The sequence below is a fragment of the Vidua macroura genome, chromosome 8 (genome assembly GCF_024509145.1).
Source record: "Vidua macroura isolate BioBank_ID:100142 chromosome 8, ASM2450914v1, whole genome shotgun sequence".
NCBI classification, from domain to species: Eukaryota; Metazoa; Chordata; class Aves; order Passeriformes; family Viduidae; genus Vidua; species Vidua macroura.
In genome coordinates this window covers 24,244,418-24,266,229 of record NC_071578.1, presented here as the reverse complement: position 1 = coordinate 24,266,229, position 21,812 = coordinate 24,244,418, and the positions used below count along the sequence as shown (strand labels likewise).

At 41.5% G+C, this 21,812-nt stretch overlaps 1 protein-coding gene and 1 long non-coding RNA gene across 3 annotated transcripts; one reads left to right on the top strand and one right to left on the bottom strand.

Moving 5' to 3' along the window:
* Window positions 1-879: 879 nt before the first annotated feature.
* On the bottom strand, window positions 880-9,375 carry PPIF (peptidylprolyl isomerase F). Its single transcript, XM_053983272.1, has 6 exons — window positions 9,003-9,375; window positions 6,893-6,923; window positions 5,959-6,047; window positions 3,740-3,836; window positions 2,937-3,012; window positions 880-2,536 (listed from the first exon to the last, which is right to left on the bottom strand). The coding sequence occupies exons 1-6, from the start codon at window positions 9,189-9,191 to the stop codon at window positions 2,401-2,403; spliced, it is 618 nt and encodes a 205-aa protein (XP_053839247.1). The 5' UTR covers window positions 9,192-9,375; the 3' UTR covers window positions 880-2,400.
* Window positions 9,376-11,778: 2,403 nt separating this feature from the next.
* Window positions 11,779-17,962, top strand: LOC128810452 (uncharacterized). Of its 2 annotated transcripts, none has more exons than XR_008438044.1 (3): window positions 11,779-13,812; window positions 17,420-17,506; window positions 17,903-17,962. It is a non-coding gene; the product is annotated as an uncharacterized LOC128810452 (long non-coding RNA). The 2 variants fall into 2 exon arrangements; XR_008438043.1 differs by having other exon boundaries at window positions 11,779-13,827.
* The last annotated feature ends 3,850 nt before the right edge of the window (window positions 17,963-21,812 follow it).

Sequence of the window (21,812 nt, the reverse complement as noted above, 5' to 3'; positions counted from 1 at the left end):
CGCTGTCACCGGCGGGACAGGGATGGAGCGGGACAGTGAGTGCTGTCACCGGCTGGACAGGGATGGAGCAGGACAGTGAGTGCTGTCACCGGCTGGACAGGGATGGAGCGGGACACCGAGCGCTGTCACCGGTGGGACAGGGATGGAGCGGGACAGTGAGTGCTGTCACCGGCTGGACAGGGATGGAGCGGGACACCGAGCGCTGTCACCGGTGGGACAGGGATGGAGCGGGACAGTGAGTGCTGTCACCGGCTGGACAGGGATGGAGCGGGACACCGAGCGCTGTCACCGGCTGGACAGGGATGGAGCGGGACATTGAGTGCTGTCACCAGGCTGGACAGGGATGGAGCGGGACACCGAGCGCTGTCACCGGCTGGACAGGGATGGAGCGGGACACCGAGCGCTGTCACCGGCGGGACAGGGATGGAGCGGGACACCGAGCGCTGTCACCGGTGGGACAGGGATGGAGCGGGACAGTGACTGCTGTCACCGGCTGGACAGGGATGGAGCGGGACACCGAGCGCTGTCACCGGCTGGACAGGGATGGAGCAGGACAGTGAGTGCTGTCACCGGCTGGACAGGGACGGAGCGGAACAGAGCAGGACACAGAGTGCTGTGACCTCGCATAGGACAGATATTTTAGCCCAGCAGTGAGAGGCAGAGCAATGCACCATCAGCCCCCCTCTTCCTGGCTGTACCTGAATGGCACCATGAGCTTCTCAACACCAGCAGATCAGACCCATCACGAAGTCGACAGCATAGAACCCAGATAAACCCAAGAGGTTTCTGCTTCTCATATTCCTGCTTTCAAGAACGGAAAAGACTTTTTTTTTTGTGCCAGAAGTGTATTTAATAATTTTCATATACAAATCAAGAGAATGCACAAAAAAATTGTTATTGTATTCAAGTGAAATAAGCCAAACCAACACAATTTAATATTTACAAAATACTACAGAGATTAAGCAGCTACAGTGGAAAGAATAAAAAGCATTTCAATTTGATTTTTTGCAAAATTACTTTCTAAATACTACCTTGCACAAATGAGTGCAACCCCCAGTGCAAAAAACATCCAGTACAAAATAGTTTTAAACTCACATATCACCCTGAAATGAAAATAAATTCACATTTGAAGAAAGCCATCACATTTTTTCTCTTCTCTAATGAGATTATTGCACAAAACAATCATGTGCTTTTTCCCACAATGATTGATACTTTACAGCCACAGTGATTCCAAAGGCAATGGTGTGAGATTCCAGCATTTGTTGCTGCTCAAGCATGCCACATAGAACATACATCCTGCTTTATACAAAGGAAATGACTCGAGCTGCTCCACTGAATTCTTCCCTTCTCATGCATAAAACCCAACAATAACGATTTTGCTGCACTGATTAGGCCTTGTGATTCTGTGGTGACCAGTTTTGACTGATGATGATGATGCTTAAGAAGAAATCATAATCCAAGTAATACCCAAGTTGGGCTGACTTCACAGGATCAACATGATAGAAAGGCAATCAAATCTATTTCTCACTCAAGCAAGCTCACTATACTGATTACATTCTCTAAGTACAAAAATAGGCCATATATTGAGAACTGAGCTGTATTCCTCACAGAACCAGATCCCAGAGCAGAAGCACACTTCAAGTTCACAGTTCCATAATAATAAAAGTCCTGAGATCCTTTGGCTGGATTGAGGTGAGGTCTTATTGCCAGGTAGAGCTTCAGTAGTAGCCTAACTCAAAGCAATTTACTTAACCCAAAAGTCAAATTGCTCCACTGAAGCAGGTAAGGTAGAGTTTATTTTTAAAAAGTAATCTGAGACTGTAAGAAAGACTAAACCAGAATTAATTTTTTAGAAACCCACAGTTGCTCATTGAATCTATTGTATAAAACTTAACTGAGACACAAAGAAAATGCCAATGTTTTTGCAGACAGCCTTGAGAGCACTGGTCAGTAGTATCGCTTCAAAATGATGAGACAAACAACAGAATAAGCATTTATTAGCACGAAAGGAATCACCACATTTCTCAATTTATACCTAACCCCCAACTGCAGAACCCCTGCTGTCAACTCCACCACCCATTCTAACAGCTGAAACATCCAAATACTAAGGACAGTATCAACACTGCAGTCAGGTACACCCTGGGTGACTTTAGCACTTCTTGCAAAACACAAGGGGACTCTACCAAACCAGTGTGACTGCCATGGTGTTGAAGTTACAACATGCTTCAGTTACTATTTTATGGTTTCAATCAATATTATTCATTATAAGTATAAAAGCTGCACCAAGTTAAATAAAAACCATAGTTCCATAGGTGCTACTTGTGAGATAAGAAATGTCTGGCTGTTTTTATGATTCATTCTTCACAGCATCCAAGTTGTCATGAAGGGTAGGGCAAAAGGTTAGGACAGCTGGCCACAGTCAGTAATGACAATCTTTTTGGAGGGCTTTCCACTCTTGGAACCAAAGCTCTCAATTTTTTTCACTACATCCATTCCTTCTTTTACATGTCCAAAAACAACGTGCTTTCCATCTAGCCTGTAAAACAAATACACAAAGGCAGTTTTACTTAAAACAACATAAAGATCGTGTTAGCAGATCTTCATAGCTCTCACCTGCTGACCAACTCTATGGCAAAGGCTCAACTGCCCTTCAAGAGACATGAAGCTTTATAACATGATTTTAGCTCTGGACCTTAGAAACATTCTGAGGGATAGCAGCCTTGTTGCTGTCACAGCCCTTCCTCCCTCAAGTAACAAAATCAATTTATTTTCCATTGGAATGAAGTAATTCAGAAGTAAAAACAAAACAAAGAATCAACCAACCAACCAAAAAATATCAAGCCACAAACAACATAAAAAAAACCCCTAAGAAAACCCCAAACCCTCCAGATTCAGGCATCAATTAATGAGGTTAATCTGCAGGGCTGAGAACCTACCAGTCAGTTTTTGCAGTGCAAATGAAGAACTGGGATCCATTTGTGTTGGGTCCTGCATTGGCCATTGAAAGAACACCTGGAACAGCAGCAGCAGCTCGTTAGACTGGTGTAACAGGAATGCAGTGGAAAAGACAATTTTCCTCTGCACATTTAGACTAAAGATTGACAGAAGATGTGATGGTCTCACAGTATCTCCAAATAATTTCTAATGCCAACTTCTTGCCTCGGACTATTCCCTCCTGCCCAGTCTCCCTTGGTTCCAGAGCAACAGTGTTAGTAACATAATTAGCTGTACACGCCCTGAATGCAATTAACACCAGCTAGCCTCTCCTGTGGTTCAACAGCAGCAGTCTCCTGGGACAAGGAAGTAACAATGCAAACAAGAGAGACTACAGAATTCAATCAGATATTCTTCTGTATGGCCTTTCCTTAGTTTTTTCTGGTGTTAATTTGAGCTTAAAAGGACATACCTATGTTACCTACTAAATAAGAAATTCCAGATCACTTTGATTTACTTCTGCAGTAATCTTCAAGTAAAAATTGAACTTTATGACTTATGAAAGCTGTAATTTCACCTTTGGAGAATTTTTAAGTCCCTTATGGGCTGGCATATATTTGTAGAGCAGTCCACACAAATAAGCATATGCCAGGGACAACACATTGTTAAATTTCTTTGATACTTCTGTAATTACCAAGTGACCTGCAAATCTAAAAAACCTTATTTTTTTAAAAACACATCTTCATAAACAATGTTTAATTATAGGTTATAGTCATCAGAAGGTAAAAAGAACATGTTTATTTACCAGGTCCTACATGCTTAAGTATGAAATTTTCATCTGGAAATCTACTGCCATAAATGGATTTTCCACCAGTTCCATTATGATTTGTAAAGTCACCACCCTGAAACAGAAACAGGTATTAACTCTAGTAACACACATGGACTGTTTCATATCAGAAGTAATGCTATTGCAAATACACACACTTGCTCTAATAGTGACAACATTAAGAAATTTTCTTCGTTAAGGATGAGCATGGCCAATCAATTTAGAACCAGATGAAGGCTCTGCTCCAGATATTGCTGATATTCTCCTACAACCATCTCTCTGTGTTACCAGCCTTTCTCCCAGAAGTGATGCAACAAACAGCAGTAATTTTAAGAAAAGGCCTCAAAGGCCTCAAAACCAAATCACCCAAGTTCATTACCACAGGTAAGACCTCCCAGCCCCTTTTTCCGCCTCCTTTCTTCCAACAGGTATAAACACTGGTCCGGATCTCCATTACTACCCTTTGCTATTTCTAGGTTTTGTTGTTTGTTACACCAGGGCTATGTTAAGCTTGTGTTAGCTGACTCCATGCTGCTTGCCAGAAGAAATGTGACCACCTGTCTCAGGTTAAACACAAAAAACCGGTTCAAACCAAAAACGCAGCCATGGTGACTCGTGAAGGTGGCTATCTAACCACTGCTCCCAGTCACGTGCCATCTCCTCTGCAGGAGTGACACCAGCTGTGCCAGAGAGAACTCATACCCAACAGGTACTGCATGTGACCTTCAGCTTCCCCTTGTCACTCTGAGTAACCTCCTACAGGTGGTGTCACAGCTACTCCTACGCAGTCCCAGAACTATGTGCTGCATGCCATGTGCAGACATGGAATTGCCGAGTCCCGGATATGATGGCCTTCAATTAGGCCATACCAACTGCCTGAATCACATTAACAATCCATCTCAACAAGTGCAGAAGTCACTACTGTTTTCTCTCACTTGAACATTGCTGAAACCTATGACAGTATTTCCACTTCAGCAATGACCTCTGAGTAATTCCTAAACATCAATTCATTATCTCTCCATACCATCTCGTATCCTGATTTCCAGTCCATCTGGGGGACCAAAGCAGGGCAGGCAAGCAGAACAGACTTACACAGAACTTCACAAATTCGTGACAGAATTCAAAGTAGGGTTTGGATTTTTTAAATTTTTCTGTGTTTCTGATCCCAGAAAGACTTCTAAACGCTATCCCTCTGTCAATATCACAAACTCTTAGTTTGTATTTGAAAGGCAGGAAAATAGGTCCTTTACAGCACACCTGTCCATTTTTTTCTTCTTAAAAATAGGTCATACAACTAGGGCCTCTTGTTCCAACAGATGTGTTTTTTGCTTAAAAAAATAATTGAGGATGGGAGACTATCACTCATCATTCATCAGTTAATAAATAAAGCAAGCTTACTTATAACCTTCAAAACTTCTTAAAATTTTCTCAGATTTTTTACAAAGCCATTCAACAATGCAATATTGTGAAATGTGCCCTTTTTTAAGGTAAGAGAGGATCACCAGGAATCCAGTGCACTATAGCAGCTCCACCCTGCTCATCTGCCAAGCACAGTAGAAAAAGAGGCTTTCAAAAAGGTTTGTTGTTATTTTACTTGCTGCTGTTTAAGAAAAAAAAAATGTTAATATGCATGGGCTGTTGTCCAGAATTTCAGATCTGTTCTTTAAAGCAAAACAAAATCCACCTCAGGTGCATCATCCCAAGAATCAACCCTGACCAACCCTTCTGGTTTCCCTGTTTCCTCCGCATTACAGAGACATTTAAAAAAATATTAAAACACAGGGTCTATTGTGAACAGATTATTCTGCTGGGAATAAGGAATGGACACATTGTTTCCTTAGCTCAAAGAGAACAGTAAGGTGATTGTCATTCTACCCACAACTGCTTCTCCCAAGCAAGTGCTATGTTGTTAACTCTGCCCCACACTAAAGTACACTGCTCTACTACAGCAGAAAGCCTTCAGACAGGCTTCTTTTGACCATCTACACATAACTTACATTTATTTGTACAAAAGATGAGCTAAGCAACAGCCGCTGCAAAACATCAGAAGTGCAAGTCATGCTATCACTTTTTGTTGTTTTGTTAGCAAAGGTTAGAGCAGAGCCATTTCAAATGTTACTACTAGTCTGTTTCTACAAATATGTAAATAATATAAAAATAAATTTAATAACAAAATTTTAAAAAGTCCCCAACATTACCTGGCACATAAATGAAGGAATCACTCTGTGAAAAGTGGATCCTTTATACCCAAATCCTTTCTCACCAGTACAAAGAGCTCTAAAGTTTTCTGTAGAAACAAAGCATAAAGTATTACATTCTGCATCAGATGTGGCAATACAAACACAACTAGATTAACCATGTCCCAAGATTATACACTTCAAACACTTGATTGCATCTTTAAAGTATTATCAATCTATTAGTTATTTCCATACTTTAACAAAACCCTGGTAATAAAGCCAAGAAAACAAAGCTTATTTAGCCTCAGGACAGGGTACAAACATAAGCCTTTTCCATCTCATCTCCCTTTTATTTTGCTGTGATTCCAATTCCCCAACTCCCCCCACCTTTGCCTGCAGTCACAGGTTTCATTTTCTGACTTTTATGCCTTTGTTCTTTATAGCATTTGTGAGGATTATGTCTTTTTTTAAGGATATTTGCCTACTAGGAACTAAAAACTACAAGTTTTTTTCAGAACCATTAAATAATCAGATGAGGAAGGAAACAAATGATAAACCACAAGAACTTTCTAAAATTAGTTCACTAGTGACCAGTAAAATAAAACCCCACATATGCTTTGGAAACTCTAAGAAAGACCATCCTTTTGATTTGCCCTTCCCCTTTCGCTTTGGGGTTTGATCTTAATGCCAGCTAGTGGTTTTAAACATATTTATTCAGCACTGTTAACCCAATATATGAACTGTACTATCTTGGTGCAAATTGCAAAATGAAACTATCTGGAAAAATAACAACTTCTATTTCCTCACTAATATTTCCTGTCATATTTCTCAATATAACAAATGGGGATGGAACATGAAAAAATAGTTGTAAAGGGTAAAATAAACTTCTCATTCCTGCAAATCATAATCTATAACTTAAGTACTTAAGTATGAAATTCTGAAGATGTTGCCTCACCTGCTGTCTTTGGGACCACGTCAGCTTTCAGCTGTTAAAGAAAAATAAACAGAAAAATTCATAAGTCAGCCTTTTCAAATGTACATAGAAAAACATTTACATGGGAGACTGGTACAGCTGAACCCCCTTCCCAAAGTGGTGAGCTATCTGAAATCACAAAATATCAAAAATTCCATGAATACCTCAAAACTTTCCAAGCATTTGGCCAGCAATGAAAAATATCCATTCAATGAAACTTTTAGCCAGTTAATGAAGAGCCACTTGAGCAGTAGCCAATGATTTCATTGATCAATACATAATTGAGCAGTAACTAAGAAGAATCTTCACTATGGACCCCAAGGATCAGAGTTTGGATACAAGTAGAGAGACCAAAGTCCTCCTCCACTCCCTGCACAGACCCAGCAGTTGAAAATGACAGAAAAGGCAAAGGAAACAGAAGAGCAGAAATTGAACATCAAAAACAACTTATGATGTTACATACACATTTGCAACCCGTGAAAACTGCTGATTTTGATTACTGTACATCTTTTTACTAATCTTAAAAGGGACATAAAAGTGGCCATACCAGCCAGACCAAAGTTTTACCTAGCTGGACATCCTGACAGTGACCAGCAGCAGACACCTAGAAACAGCATGTCTGCAGTAAGAACTTAATGTTCCTTCCCCAGGCTACTCTTCTCAGATGACTATAATTTGCAGCTGAAGATCACCACAACTTAATAAAAAATTCAAGGTGATGCTGCAATGCATTCAGATTTTCTGTAAACTGGGCACACTAAAAAACTTTAGCATAGAAATTAAATGCTACCACAAGAAGTACAGGAACATTAATGCTATTTTTCTTATAATACCACCCAGATTTTTCATTAATGAATAAGGAACTTGAAGAGTAATATTTTTACCTATGACTCCCTGAAATGCTACCTCCTGAGAGCACAAGAGCTGGAACAGTCCAATTTATTCATATGCTAACACTATCAATAAATAAAAATATACTGGACTCCAGTCTCAAAGGAGCCTCTTTTAGAGAGAACTCTGATGAATTACATTTTAAAACCATTTTACAAATACAGACCCAAGGTGAGTGCTGGAGGCAGAAGGTCACACTGACTTCCCTCAGCAGGCAGCACTCCTAGGAGCTTCATTCGCTCTCCGTGCGTGGTTCTGGAGCACAGCCCTCACTCTTTCCCATACACAACACATCCATCTGAGGCCCATGCCGGCCCTAAGGTCGCATGTACATAAAGTGGCACACGGTGCTTTTTTTTTTTTTTTTTTTTAAGAACGGAGATTACAGACGTTTTCATCTTCAGGCCTTCTTTACATGGCCGAGCATTTCAGAGACAGGATTTTTAAGGATGGAGGCAGCTGGTACCCGGCTCTTGAGGTTGCTGCCTTCCCAGCAGCGCGGTGCCCTTCGCTGCACGTGCAGCCGGAGGCTCCAGGAGCAGGCAGCGCCTCAGGAAATTGACACCCTCAGGATTCAAAAGCACCACACAACGAGCGCCCAGCAAAACACAGGATGAAGCTGGAGGCGCGGCTGAAGGGCTCCACGGGCCGGCTGCCCCAAGAGCAGCAGCCCCCGGCGGGAAGGTGAGGGACCCCGGTGCCGCTGGGACACTGCTCGCCCCTCAAGCCAGCGGTACACGACAGCAGTAAGTTCATTCTTGTTCAGTATTTCTGCTTTCACACTATGCATGTGACCTTCCTTCGAAGCTCCCAGGCACACCAGGGCCGTGCCCTCTCCCCTAGCCGCCCCGTGGGAAGGCTTTAGGGACCGGCTGCGGGGACCGCAGGTGGGCCGCGGCTCAGCGAGAGCAGTGCCCAGTCCGAGCCCTACCACCGCCCTCTCGCCCCCGGACAGGAGCCCCGAGGGCAGCCAGGCAGCGGCTCCGGCAGGCGGGCGAGCCCCGCCATCCCCCGGGCCGCTCTCCCGCCCGCGCCGGGTTGTGTGTGCCCTCGCCGAGGGCCCTGGAGCCGGCGCTGCCCGCCCGCCCTGACCTTGCCCGCTCCCCAGCCGCCATGCCCGGGGCCAGGCCGCCCTCCGCTCCGCAGCGCCGTCCCCTGGGCCCTGCGCCGGGCGAGCTGCCCGCAGCCCCCGCTCCCCTACCTCCAGCACGACGCGTCCCAGCGGCTGGTTGTCGGCGCCCACGTCCAAGTACACCACCGGGTTCGGCGAGCCGGCGCCGGCCCCGCTGCAGCCGCGGGTACCGGCCGCCCACATGCAGGCGAGCCCCGGCGGCGGCAGCAGGTCCCCGGGCGGGCGAAGCAGGCGGCGGGCGGCGCTCAGCGCCAGCATCCCGCGGGCGGGCAGAGCGCAGAGCGGGCGCTGCGAGTCACAGACACGCGGAAAAACACAAGGACGCGCCGCCGCTGCCCCGCGGCCTTTATGGGCTCCGCCGCGGCGCCGCAGCGCCCGCTGGCGCCGACGGCAGCAGCAGCAGCAGCGGAGGGCGAGATGGCGGCTGGGGCGGCGCGGGCTGAGGCGCCCTGGGGCTGCCCAGCGGGCTGAACGCGGGGCTCGGGCGGTGCCCAGCGGGCTGAAGGAGGGGCCCGGGCGGTGCCCAGCTGGCTGAACGCGGGGCCCGGGCGGTGCCCAGCGGGCTGAAGGAGGGGCCCGGGCGGTGCCCAGCCGGCTGAACGCGGGGCCCGGGCGGTGCCCAGCCGGCTGAACGCGGGGCCCGGGCGGGGCGGAGCGGGCTGAAGGCGGGGAGCCGGCGGCCAGCGCCGAGGACCCCTCGTGCTCGCCCCGGCTGCCCTCAGTGCTGCCCCCTCCGCCCGGACCATTGCACAGCGATTGTTAGGGGCTGTTTGAGGGGTGCTCGTTTGTCCGTTTGCATGTGGGTTTTATTAGAGTTTTTTGCACATTTCCTCACAGCTCCCTTACCCCAGAGACCAACAGAGACGGGAAAGTTTCTAAAATTTCATCATTCCACACGACGGCTCCGGAGAGCACCTTGGCGGGGGAGGCGGCGCAGCTGTCACAGGTGCGGGATAATTGGGATCAGCGGGGACACGGGAGTCACGGGCTGCCCGTCACTCACCGGCAGCTCCCCGGGAGTTTCGGCACTGACGCGTCTCGAAACAGGCGGGTGTCCCTGAGTCACCCCGCACCGCAGCCCCGGGCCGTGCGCTCAGCATCGCTCCGGAGCCCGCCCTGCGCTTGGGCCGCAAACCTGCCCGAGGGATTACAGAAGAGAGTAACAGCAGTCCCGGTTTAATATAGTGAACTATCCTTCATGTTTTATATGACAATAACAACACATGTAATTTTAAGTTTTCTTAATTTAGCAACTTAGATGAAAGTACTCAGTACATATGTCAGTCATATTTAGATATTACTTTGAATTCTCCAGTTGCCATCTTGATTCCAGGTATAAGTACTTCCAAAAGTTCTTCAAATTCTTGAGGCCATAAGGTGTCTACAAAAAAATCAAGCATGATTCTAATAGTTTTCACATTTCTTGTATTATAAATTAGAGTTATTCTAATGAAGGTTACAGTACTGCAACCAAGTAAACTTTCGATCTCACCTAAGTTCTTTGTGTCAAGCAGCTAAAAGGGCCTTCATTGGTGACATTCACTGACTCAACAGAAAGCTGTCAATCAATTCACTGCCATGACCACAAAGATCAGGGCAGAACTATAATGTGCAATTACAAACAACGGAGAAATCCTGGACGAACACCATTTTTCAGGCACATGCTCCAGAGAGACCCTTAACTGCTGATGCTGTAGGGATGACTATAGCAGGTACCACACTCTGTAACTACAGAACCATATAAAGCTGTGTCAAAAGGTCCGTCTTGTCCTGAGGGTCCACAGAAATGCCTAAGGAGGAGTGAAAAGGGGGAGGAGGGGTGTATTATAGGCCAGGACGCTTTCAACCTGCTACTGCTTTCACTCTAGAGAACTGCCTGAGCTGACTTTGGTATGTAGCCATATTTTTTTCTTGTTGTTGTTCCTCCCATGTACTTATCCACTCATTGGACCAGTTTTAAATCAGCAGCTTCCTTGGTGATGAACTGGAAGCTGCCCTTCCACAGGCCTGCTGCCCAGAGCATCGAGAACCTGTTTGAATATTGCTCCAATTGCCTTCATCAATGTGTCTTACTTCTTGTGCTGGAGGAGACAAATTGTTTGGTGTCTATCTTTGTCATACAGACCTACAGCTCTTCTCTCATTTCAAGACTGAAGAGTCACAGCCAACTCAGTGATTATTTATAACAAAGCTCTTCCATGTCTTTGGATCATCTTTATTATCCTTCTCCGAGCTGTTCCACTTCTACAGATTTTTGGGATAAGAGGCACTTTGCACAGTATTCAAGATAAGGATGAACAATGACTTACTTTGTGCATACAGTGCCATGCTGGTATTTTCTATTTCTTTACCAATAACCTAAAGGTGACTTTTTTTTAAATAAGAGCTAAATCAGCACTTCTACCTAGCTTGTCATATCTTCTCAGCTTCAAGTCCATTTTTAGTAAATTTTGACTTCTCTTAATCTAATAATCAACCAATTTTCTAGTGACCATAAAAAACCTCATACTCATTTTTCATAATGTTTCAATTGAAGTAGCCACTGGAAGCCCAAATCAAAATTAGATGTTCTGTTTATACCTAAAACAATGGTCAGTTCTGGCCCTGAAGGATTTATTATTTAATAAACAAAAGATGAGCAAAAGAAAATACCATCTTGTTTCACACTTAGGAAACACAATTAAACAGCTTTGAACTATTTTGCTCAGGGGAGTTCACAGGCATCTTTGGTAGAGCAAACAATAGAGTCTTCCTCATTTGCAGGCCTTGGTGAGAAGACAAAACAGCAGTGATTTTTGTATTTGAGAATATGGACTGAATTATTATCTCTAGGTTTATGCAATAGAGCTACTAAATCACTTGTTATGGTCTGCTCCTGCAGAGTCAGATGAATTACAACTCATGCAGACAGCTTGACTAGGAACTTGTGAATTACAGAGGTCACTTTCCAAAAAGGACAGAAAAAGGTCTCCAAAAACTGTCAAAGGCCACTATATCACTGCCAAATGAGGCTTAGAGCTAGCTCAGCAAACTGATATGATTTTAGGGGAGCTTTGAACACATCCATTTATAGACTTGTTCATCGTTGAAACTGTGCAACATGTGGCAGGGAGATAAGTACATTTAGCTGGAAAATGAGTGCAGCCAGACTAAACTAGTTAGGCAACAGAGCAGACAAAAGTTAAAAGAGCTGCTTCAGCAGAGCTCTCGTGGATATGGGTACCGCCCTTACAGATTTCATCATCCTCTCTCCCTTCCCCCAAAATTACATAGAAGTTAGAGATGGATAAACAAGGAAGGCCCTTTTGAAATTAGTTTCTAAATAGATAATTTTAAAAACCACCTACTAAAGGAACCTTCTTATGTTGTAGCAGAGAAATTTCTGCACAGGAAAAAGAACCTTGAATGATACAATAACAGAATTTCATGCTGATATATTACTTACAACTTGAAAGTCTTCATAAATGCTATTCAGTAACTGATTAAATATTACCACCACTGTGCCAAGACAGCCAGGAAACAACAAGAGCTGTCAAGTGGCTCTTCCAAAGAAACAGAAAGAATAAATGCTTGAAAGGTGACCTAAAATTTGGGAATTTTGATTTCAAGGGTCTTGAAATGGTGTTACCCCAGCAGACAGACAGTTCACTGATAAAAAGGGGATATGCATTCCTGATTCTAACTGTCCAGCTGCATGCCTACTCATTTGTGACACAGGAATGTGGGTTAATTGTTAATCTTGGATTGATGCTGTTGGCAGATGTGATAAGATTGCATTTTGCAATCTACCAAGAATGCAACTACATGGAACTCAGACCGGTCTGTGGCCCATTTTGATATGCTCTTCATTGGGCTGGACCATGCTTGGACCATGCAAATAAAAACTCAAATACAGGCTGCAGTAATCTGCCATGAAGTGCATTGCACAGGAACATCACTTGATACTGTGATACAGGGAATTCCCAGGATACTGATTTTGACGTTCATAAGAATGAATGCACAAATGGGACATGGTTATCTCAAGGACTCTGCTAATCAGGACTGTTAGAATAAGGAGAGGTCATACAGGTACTCAGCTTGATTTTAAGTGAGGAGAGCAGGAATTTGCAGTGGACATTCCCACCTTCCACCTGCAGAGCCTGGATATGTTGCACTTCAAAAGACTCAGCCTAATATTTTCTTCAAGGTTTTGGCTAAGTTGGAAGATGAGTGAAGAGCTGGAAAGGAACTCTGTGATCTGTGTCTGTGATATGCATTTATTTATGAATGGGGACTGGAATGGGGGAGATGGTGAAAGACCTCCATTACATTAAGTGATTGCAGTGTGAAATTAAACTATACAAGAGCTCAAAGGGCATAGAGTGGCCACATAGGTACACTTAGGGATAAAAAGAAAAAATGCTAATAAATATTTCCCCTGATCCACGTTTCCTCTTAGGAAATTGTAGTAACTCAGCTCACTACGTGAACATTCTCTCCAACACACATTGTACTTAAAGGAGCAGTTTCCCCACATGACTTCATTCTAATTACCTACAAATAGTCATACAAGAAAAACCTCAATCCACTCATGCTCTTTACAGCTGTGATTAGCATTTTCATTTCAGAACTTCTGAGTGACACTGCTTGCCCGGAATTCATTACTCAATCTCCCTGCATAATGCATGGCAACCCGCTGCTGATGTGTCACAGTGCCTCTATGCGGTGCCCAGCGCCTGCAGCATCCCAGAAGTTTGTCCATACACTGCAACAGCTGCCAACAGATAGATCACAACAGCCTGGCAAAGCACTTAGTACATTTAAAATGCCTGGTTTTAGGTTCCAGGAAAAATGCAGCTACTACTCCCAATGGCCTCACAAATCTTCAGGACATCAATAGGTGGTTTGTGTGTGGGTAGGGGAGATACTGCATACTTAAAAAACAGTATTAAGAGTTACAGGAGCCCTTCTACCTTTAAAACCACAGAAATTTCAATTGTAACACAACTTGAAATTTACAGGGATAAGTTCAGTTAATTTCCACCTCTGGTTCGAGGAACAAGTAATTAGGGAATAGTATCAGAAATATTTTAAAAATTGGTTAGTCATGATACTTCATGTTGTATAAGTAAGATGAGACTGGAGCTTTAATTGGCTGCCTGGTAAAGACTTGGGTTTTCCTTGAGTTTGTCTTGTGTGCAAATCTATAAATATATATATATATAAAAATAAAATACAGATCTATACCTATAATATAGATATAATATGCATTTTGTATAGCATATCTTTGAGATAACAGCCGCCTCTGTACCTTGTATACCTTTTATACTTGTATAAGATTGTAACTTGTACCTTGTATAAGACAAATTATCCTGTCTGCTCTAAACTAATTCTAGCAATAACCATAGTTTTGGGACATATTTTTTAGTTGTGGAACTTTACACTTGTAAGCTAAAAATGGTCAGACAACATCAGTTTGAACAAGAATCACCTAGACATTAAAAGCTTTACAGATGTAACAAATCTAAAAAAATTCCACCAGTTATTCTGTAATGAACAACTCTGCTTGAAGCAATCTCACCACACAGAATCTCAGATTCCTCTTTGCTTTTTTGCCATTTCTCTACTGAAAGTTTTGCTTACTTTCAGCATGTAACAGCAGTACTACATGAGTTAGCATGGAACCTTATGACATACTTGTATGACATTACTGCCCGTGACCATCACCTGAATACACAATGTGCCACCAGCTGAGCTCTCAAGTTGTCAGACACAAATTAACATGTGTCACATTTCCAGTCAAAGAACATCATCTCTGGATAATGAAGCATTTGGTGAATTATTTTGAAGCTAAGGGTAAAAAATTCTCTTCTCTGATTCAGTGGCATTTCTGCACATTTTGCCATCAGTTTGATAGTGGCAATATGGAAGCCATGCTTCTTCCCAGAGGGACCATCATTCATAACTTGGAAAGGAAAACTGCTAGGAATTCTTGTGAAGGAATGTATTCTGAATAACTTTATGAACTGGGTGTTACAGCCAGTCACTAACTAGGAAGCTCACTAGATGTGTAAATGGGTAAAATTCACTGATTTTCCATGTCTTAAAAATGTACATTCTGAGAAACACAGAAGTAAGGAAAGGAAGCAGTGATTATAATTTTGAAATATAAAAAAAAATAGAATAAATTTAAATATGTATTAAAAACACAACTCCAGCATTTATTAAACAAATATGGGGAATTTCAATTGTTTTTGCAAACCAAAATATCAAAAAATTGTATTTCTCTTTTTCTAGTGTTTAACTAGTTAAAATTTCTTAAAATTAGTAACCTATCTCTGTGTTCACAATAATCAATGTGTTCATATGAGACCAAGGTGACAAACTAAATGGGACAGAATATTTTTAGCAATATCTAAAACAACCAACATAATGAAACAGCTGTGGACAAACTGGAAAGTCAATTAAAAATAACTCTGACCTAGGGGAAAACCAGAATTGATAATCCTAAATCTACCTCTTAGGATGTCTAATAGACCCAGAAAGGTGCAGAGAAGCCAATGTATTTAGGAGTGGTAAATACTAGTGTTAACTTTGCTGTGTGTAACTGGATCTATCAAAAAGTATGGTGAGTTCAGTATTTGGAAAAATACTGTACAAACCAAGCAGATATATTCAACAGACAGGGGAAAGATCTAGATCTAGATCATCTAGTCCATGAAAGGGAAGGATTTTAACAGAAGGCTGTACTTAAATTGTAGGAAACCAATTATGGTCTAGGCAAGGAGTATCTGGAAATGTGGATGAACCACGTGGCAAACCAACCTGTCAGCCCACCTGTGCCATGCTGTGTGCTAATGCCTGCACGAGTTGTGACCTAATTGCTCTCTGCTTGCTTTGCAAACAAAATTGCATCATTGATTAGGTTCCTTGGGAACCACTTTTATATTCCCCTGGAAAATTCTGTAGACTGATGGAAACAAGATATCTCAGCAGAAGCTTTCAGTGGTCTGAGACAAGAAAAATCTTGTGTTCTTTTTAGACAGAACAAATATGAGTAATTCATTGATGCAATGACAGACATTAGGGGCAATATCCTACATAAGAGTCAGTAGGATTTCAGTGACACATAGTGGAAAACTGTAATAAGGTGACACATTGGTAATAGTTAAAAATGTAAAAAAGAAAGGTTCATGACTGGAATCTTTATGAATGCAGGAAGATTTGTACAGATGTGGAATTTAAGTAGATAAAAGAGAAGTCAGTTCTGGTTAATTACACATACAAATATAAGACTAGGTACACAAATGTAAAAAACACATTCTTTAATTTTAAAGGGAAACAAAGAAAGATAACAAATTAAAGAATTATATATAGAATACCAGGTGAGAGTTGTACAGCTGTTTTATATGCTAACTAGGTTACTTTAAATGAAGGCAAACAGGTCTGTGCACAGGACTCCCATCCCCATTGTCCAAGCACAAAAAAGACAATAGGTCTGTCCCACTTCTATGTTTCTAATTGTTTTCAATGTTACTCCAGTAAAAACCACAGTCAAGTGCATGGCAACAGAATACAATGTGCACAAACAAAATAACATGAATCAGAGATCATACTGATGAGGAAGAGCAGAGAAGAAATGCAGGGAAATAAGCTTGTTCTGAAGTTGTTCAACAATTGATTAGCATGTGGATCAACAGAGAAGTCACAGACAGATACTCGTGTAGGTGGCTCTCTGGAAGCACATGAAGAGTGCATGACACCCAGAACACACTGTCAGGACATAGGAGACACCAGCATCAACTGTATACAAACATCTTACCTATCCTGGGGTCCTCAGGTGACATCTGGGAGAAATACCACTTTCAGGATTGTTGCAGCCTCTGCAGACTTCAAAGCTTGAAAAATGTACAGTGCTTAGGGACATCACGAGCTTTCCTCCAGCTGTACAGTGCCAAAGTCAGTTTGCACTATGTCTTGTTGACACTTCTGGGGAGCTTCCAGGAAAACAGAATACCAAAACCAAAGTTGTTATTAATAATGGGCTGAAATGGATAAATACTTTTTGATTCACTACAGTGTACACTGTAACTTGGTTTTATTATGTTATCCTAAAAATTCCACTGGAATGGGTACTGCTGCCAAGGAAGGCACAAATTCAGAGTCAGAAACAAATGATTTTTACCAATTTTGAGAAAATAAATCCCTAGTCTAGATTTATACATACATACATATATATATTTACACACACACACATTTGTGTGTATCTCAATCAACAACAAAGACTAGTGCCCTTGTGGAGGTGTGGAATGATCGCTATACGTGCTTGAATAGATACTCATATTGTGAAATGGTTGGTTGTTCCCAGGTATTTGAATGTATTTCAAAGGTGGGTTCTGCCTAAACGCCTTCAGAAATGCCATCTGCAAATACAGAGATACTCAGTAGATCTGGTAAACCAAGTTCTCAGATGCAGTGAGTGATGTCTGTGGCTCCGTTCGGTGCAGAACTCCACCAGGACAGGACCTCTGTGTGTTGATGATATCCTGTGTGTACTCCCTGTGTCACCATTCAGGCTGCTTACAGCTGAACAGGTGGGTAAATTAAGCAGATTTGTAACTCAAAGGCTGCATTTAGAAACCAAATGCTTCAACTTTAAGATGGAGATGCATTAAGAAAAAAAAAAATATGTCTAATTTCACTTTAATGAAAGGTTCCAATTGAAAGAAAACTATCAAATTTGGAAGAATATAAAACAAATGTGTTGGATATTTAATATCTCCACATGTGCCAGTTCCAGAGAGAAGCCATCCTTTCCTGTTATTCATATCACATAAAGATTTAATTTCAAAGTAATTATTACTTGTTTGGGAGAGAGGCAGTGTCCTGCACACTGAACAACAAGTTACCAATGCCTTGCTTGGCAGGGGCTGTTTTTCTGTGTGATCCCATATTTGCATTCATAATCTTTTTTTATCTTTGGTCTCCAGGGTGGTTCCCACATTTCCCTTCCTGCACCAAGTCCTGCTCTGATTAAAAGGTACACCTCATGCAACTGAGTTCCCCATTAACTCAAACCAGGGAGGGCAAAGGGGAAGTTCATGGTTTCAAAATGAAACTCAAAATTTACAAATCAGCTGCCAATTATTCAGACCTTAATTCTGCAAATTTATTTAGGAAAAAAAATTTAACATGAGCAAATGAGAATACTTCAGTGTTACAACAGAGTATATAAATGTCTAGCAATAGTCAAATAATTTGATCTTTAAATACAAAATAACCACATGAACACCTAATATACAGGTTTCATCTGAATACATATTTATTAGATAAATATTAGGTTGTCACATCATCTAACTACATACAGTTTTGCAAGACTAAAAATCACAATTATTTTTTCTGACCAGTTTAAAGTATGAAATGATTGCATTGTACTGTACATACAATGTACAAACAAAGACAATGGCCATTTTTGTATGTTACCTCAGATTGTACTTTTTTTTTTTAATTCTCCTCTGATCGTGATATCAAAAATTGTACAAAGTATGAATTTGGTTACAATTTTTTTTTTTTTTAATTTTTAATCCCCGTATTTTTCTTCATTATTTCTGTAGCACCCTAAAAATACACAGGTGATAGACTAGTACACGTAAGCTAAATATTACATGTAGATAAAACAAAACAAAACAAAGGATCAGAGTATATTACAGAAGTGAAAGTGGAACAAATGCTGAGACTCCACAAACGCTAACAAACAGGATTCATTTTCCACATAAGATGGAGTTTCAAGCTTTTTTTTTTCCTGCGAAATAAAAACAATGCACATTCCAAGGAAAATGAACGCGTTTCTGTTAACATGTCTCTATTTGTCATTTACATATGTACAGCTGTCCCTTGAGTCTCCGCTGCAGACACTGGCGTGTACTGTCAGTCCTATAATAATGTCTTGGCAGCAGAACTGTAGATCTCTGTGGGTTCTTTCCCAGATGAACTTCCATAGGGAAACGATTAAAAGGTAAACAAACAAAAAAAAAAAAAAAAAAGAAGAAAAATACTACTGGAATCTCATATAATAATTAAGCTTTAAAAGAAATGACTGTGATTACCCTATTTGCTAGGTTTTTTTCCTCTAAATTTTAGTATGGCAGTGAACAGATAAAAAAATAACTAAATTTTCAGAAGCTTTTTCATATTGACTTCACTATACAGTACCTGATTTTAGGTGACAGATAAATTTTAAAACTGTCTCAAATGTCCAACGTTTGGGTGATGGGTAAAAATTGTACTTTCCAAGTTCTGCTTAGAAACCAAGTATTTCTGTAAGTTTAAAGATGTCAACTGTCTGCTTTAATTATCTATTACTGTACAAAGCAGATGCCAACACTGCTCCAAACATATTGCTAATATCTATGGGGCTTCTTTTCCCTTTATGCTTTCCAACAGGTACTTTTAAATGATACATTTTAAATACTAGCAGTTAGCAAAAGGTCAATCCTTAACATACCTGGCTTAAAATACTAATATTGTGTTTAAAAGAAAATTAATTTTAGGTGACTAACTTAGCTGCTCAGGAATCAGTGGAGAATGAAACATGAAATAGAATCAATTAAAAAAATTAGAGCAACCAGTTCCAACTAATAATGAGAAATCTTCTTTATTCCCAAACCTATGGCTTAAGGAACTTACCCCCCAAATAGAAAAAAACTAACTCTAAGGGCATAAAGTCAGTTTATCATTAGCCACCTCTGCACATGACTTCCAGACCTATATAAAAAAATGCAGCAATAAAACAGGGGGAAACTACTACAGCAAAATGGCTACACAACACATCCGTATCAGTAACTGAACAATGGTCTTTCCTAGGAATTGTGTGATAGCAGCACCACACCACAACCATATTACCATGTATTACACCAAGGTATCTTTAATATTCTGCACAGATCCTCTACAGGTTGTCAAGCCTACATAAGAAAAAAGACACTTCTAAGCAGAATAAAATATACTATACTGTTTCCCTCCCCCACCCACCAACATCCCTAAGTGTCTTTGCCCCAGTTTCAGAGACTGGAGCACCAGTACAGTGATATAAATACGGTACCATACAGATTTGCTGCTTCCCTTAGTGCATCTTTACCTGGTCAGACAGCTGGTCCTACGTGTTCTGCTCACTTGGGCAAATGAACAAACTCTGCCATTACCAGCTCACAATCACCCACAGTCAATGAACACTGGTTGATCAGTTGGGGTTACTTTTTCCCTAGGCAATCACTTTCCCTAGGCAAACACAATTATGTTTCCATGACAGAGCTGGGCCCTGATTATCCAGGTACTGCCTGATGTATCAATTCATTCATCATATAAATGGATATGAAATTTGGGCTAACTTACCAAAAGAAAACAGGGGGGGAAAAACCCAAAACCCAACTCCCGTATTCTGTTAAAGAACCCTCAATTTTCTTTTTTAAAAAAGGACCCATATTTTTTTTCAGACAAGGTATTTAAAAACACCAGCAAAAGTATAACCAGGTCATGAAAATGTTGAATATTATCAAAGACGATACTAAAATATTCACAAAGATATTTACAATAGCAATTCTTAAAATAATTGATTTTGCATAATGAACAGCGCCTTTCTTAAAAAAACTTGAAAGAGGAAAAATATAAGTGTGGGACCATTTCTACATAATACGTTTGACAGATTCAATACTCCTACTGGAAAATAAAAGAACTAAACCGCCATTTCCTTTAATATCTACAGCAAGGTGCTGCTGACTAGCATATATACCACAATGCATGTACAGCAGTAGTGGGAAACATTAACAAAAAGAGCAAAATAAAACAAAAAATGCAGAGAATTTACAAATATGACTTTGGTGAGGAAAGCAAACCCAGAGTCGTAAGCACAGAGCACGCCATTTACAGCACTGCAAACTAAACACAGAGGGCTGGGAAGCTATCTAGTCAAACTGACAGAAACAAACAAAATTTTGCCTGGCACTTCAGTTTAAAACGCATTGTGGCGAGCAAATGAAGGGTGTTTGATTGAATTTGGGAAGAGGAAAAGGAGTAGGGTCAAATATGCTTTAGTATCAAAAGAAACAAAACCAGCAACTGTACAGTGGGGAAAAGCTGAAATGTTGCACCACGAGGGCAAAGTTGGCACACATGCACTTCTTACACAGCTACTGTACATCATTTATAAGAGAGAGAGAGAGAGACAAAGAGCACAGAAATGGGCACAGAAGCAATAGGAAGCTCATGCAGGAGCAGCAACCACACGAGAAGCAAAGATCACAGGGGCAAGACAGTAATTATGGCAGCAGGGTCTCTTGAGGGCAGTAGCAATCTACTGACAGGTACTTATTCTCCCCACACTCGGTCCTTCAGAAGAAAGAGCTCATCCCAGCAGCCAAAGTTTAAAAAAAGAAACTGAAGGAGGAGAAAAGGAAAAGGCGGAAGTATCTGTAACAGTCACGAAAACAGAATGCAAAGCAAAACTAAAATGAAGCTGTAAGACGTCTGTCCAATGTCAATGCCCCTTCTCAAGCTGATTATTAAAAATAATTATGCAGAAAATGATGTTACTCTCCCTCCATCCTGCAATGATTTCCTTGCTGCCTTCAACCCAGCTTGTCTTACTATGCATTGTGCAGTACAGACAGTGACACAAACTCTTGGGGCACTGAAGGCTGTAGGTAATAATCAGGAACAGTTTGGTTTGCATCCCCCCTCCCTCTGTTTTCCATTACGTATGGCATACATGGCAAAAAGATCTATTACAGCAATCTCTACAGCTGGATGTTAACGCAGTCAGAAATGGTACTGATTTGAAACCAAATCACAAAAATCCCTACACATTGCAAACTTTAAAAAAATGTTTCCTGGGTGCTTCCAATCTGT

What these genes read in the sequence shown, in the direction of transcription:
- PPIF (XM_053983272.1), bottom strand. Translation starts at nt 9,191, where the DNA reads ATGCTGGCGCTGAGCGCCGCCCGCCGCCTGCTTCGCCCGCCCGGGGAC. An exon ending in TTCCTTCATTTATGTGCCAG is followed by an intron (nt 3,837 to 5,958) that starts GTAATGTTGGGG and finishes TTTCTGTTTCAG; the next exon opens with GGTGGTGACTTTACAAATCA. An exon ending in ACTTAAGCATGTAGGACCTG is followed by an intron (nt 3,013 to 3,739) that starts GTAAATAAACAT and finishes CTGCTGTTCCAG; the next exon opens with GTGTTCTTTCAATGGCCAAT.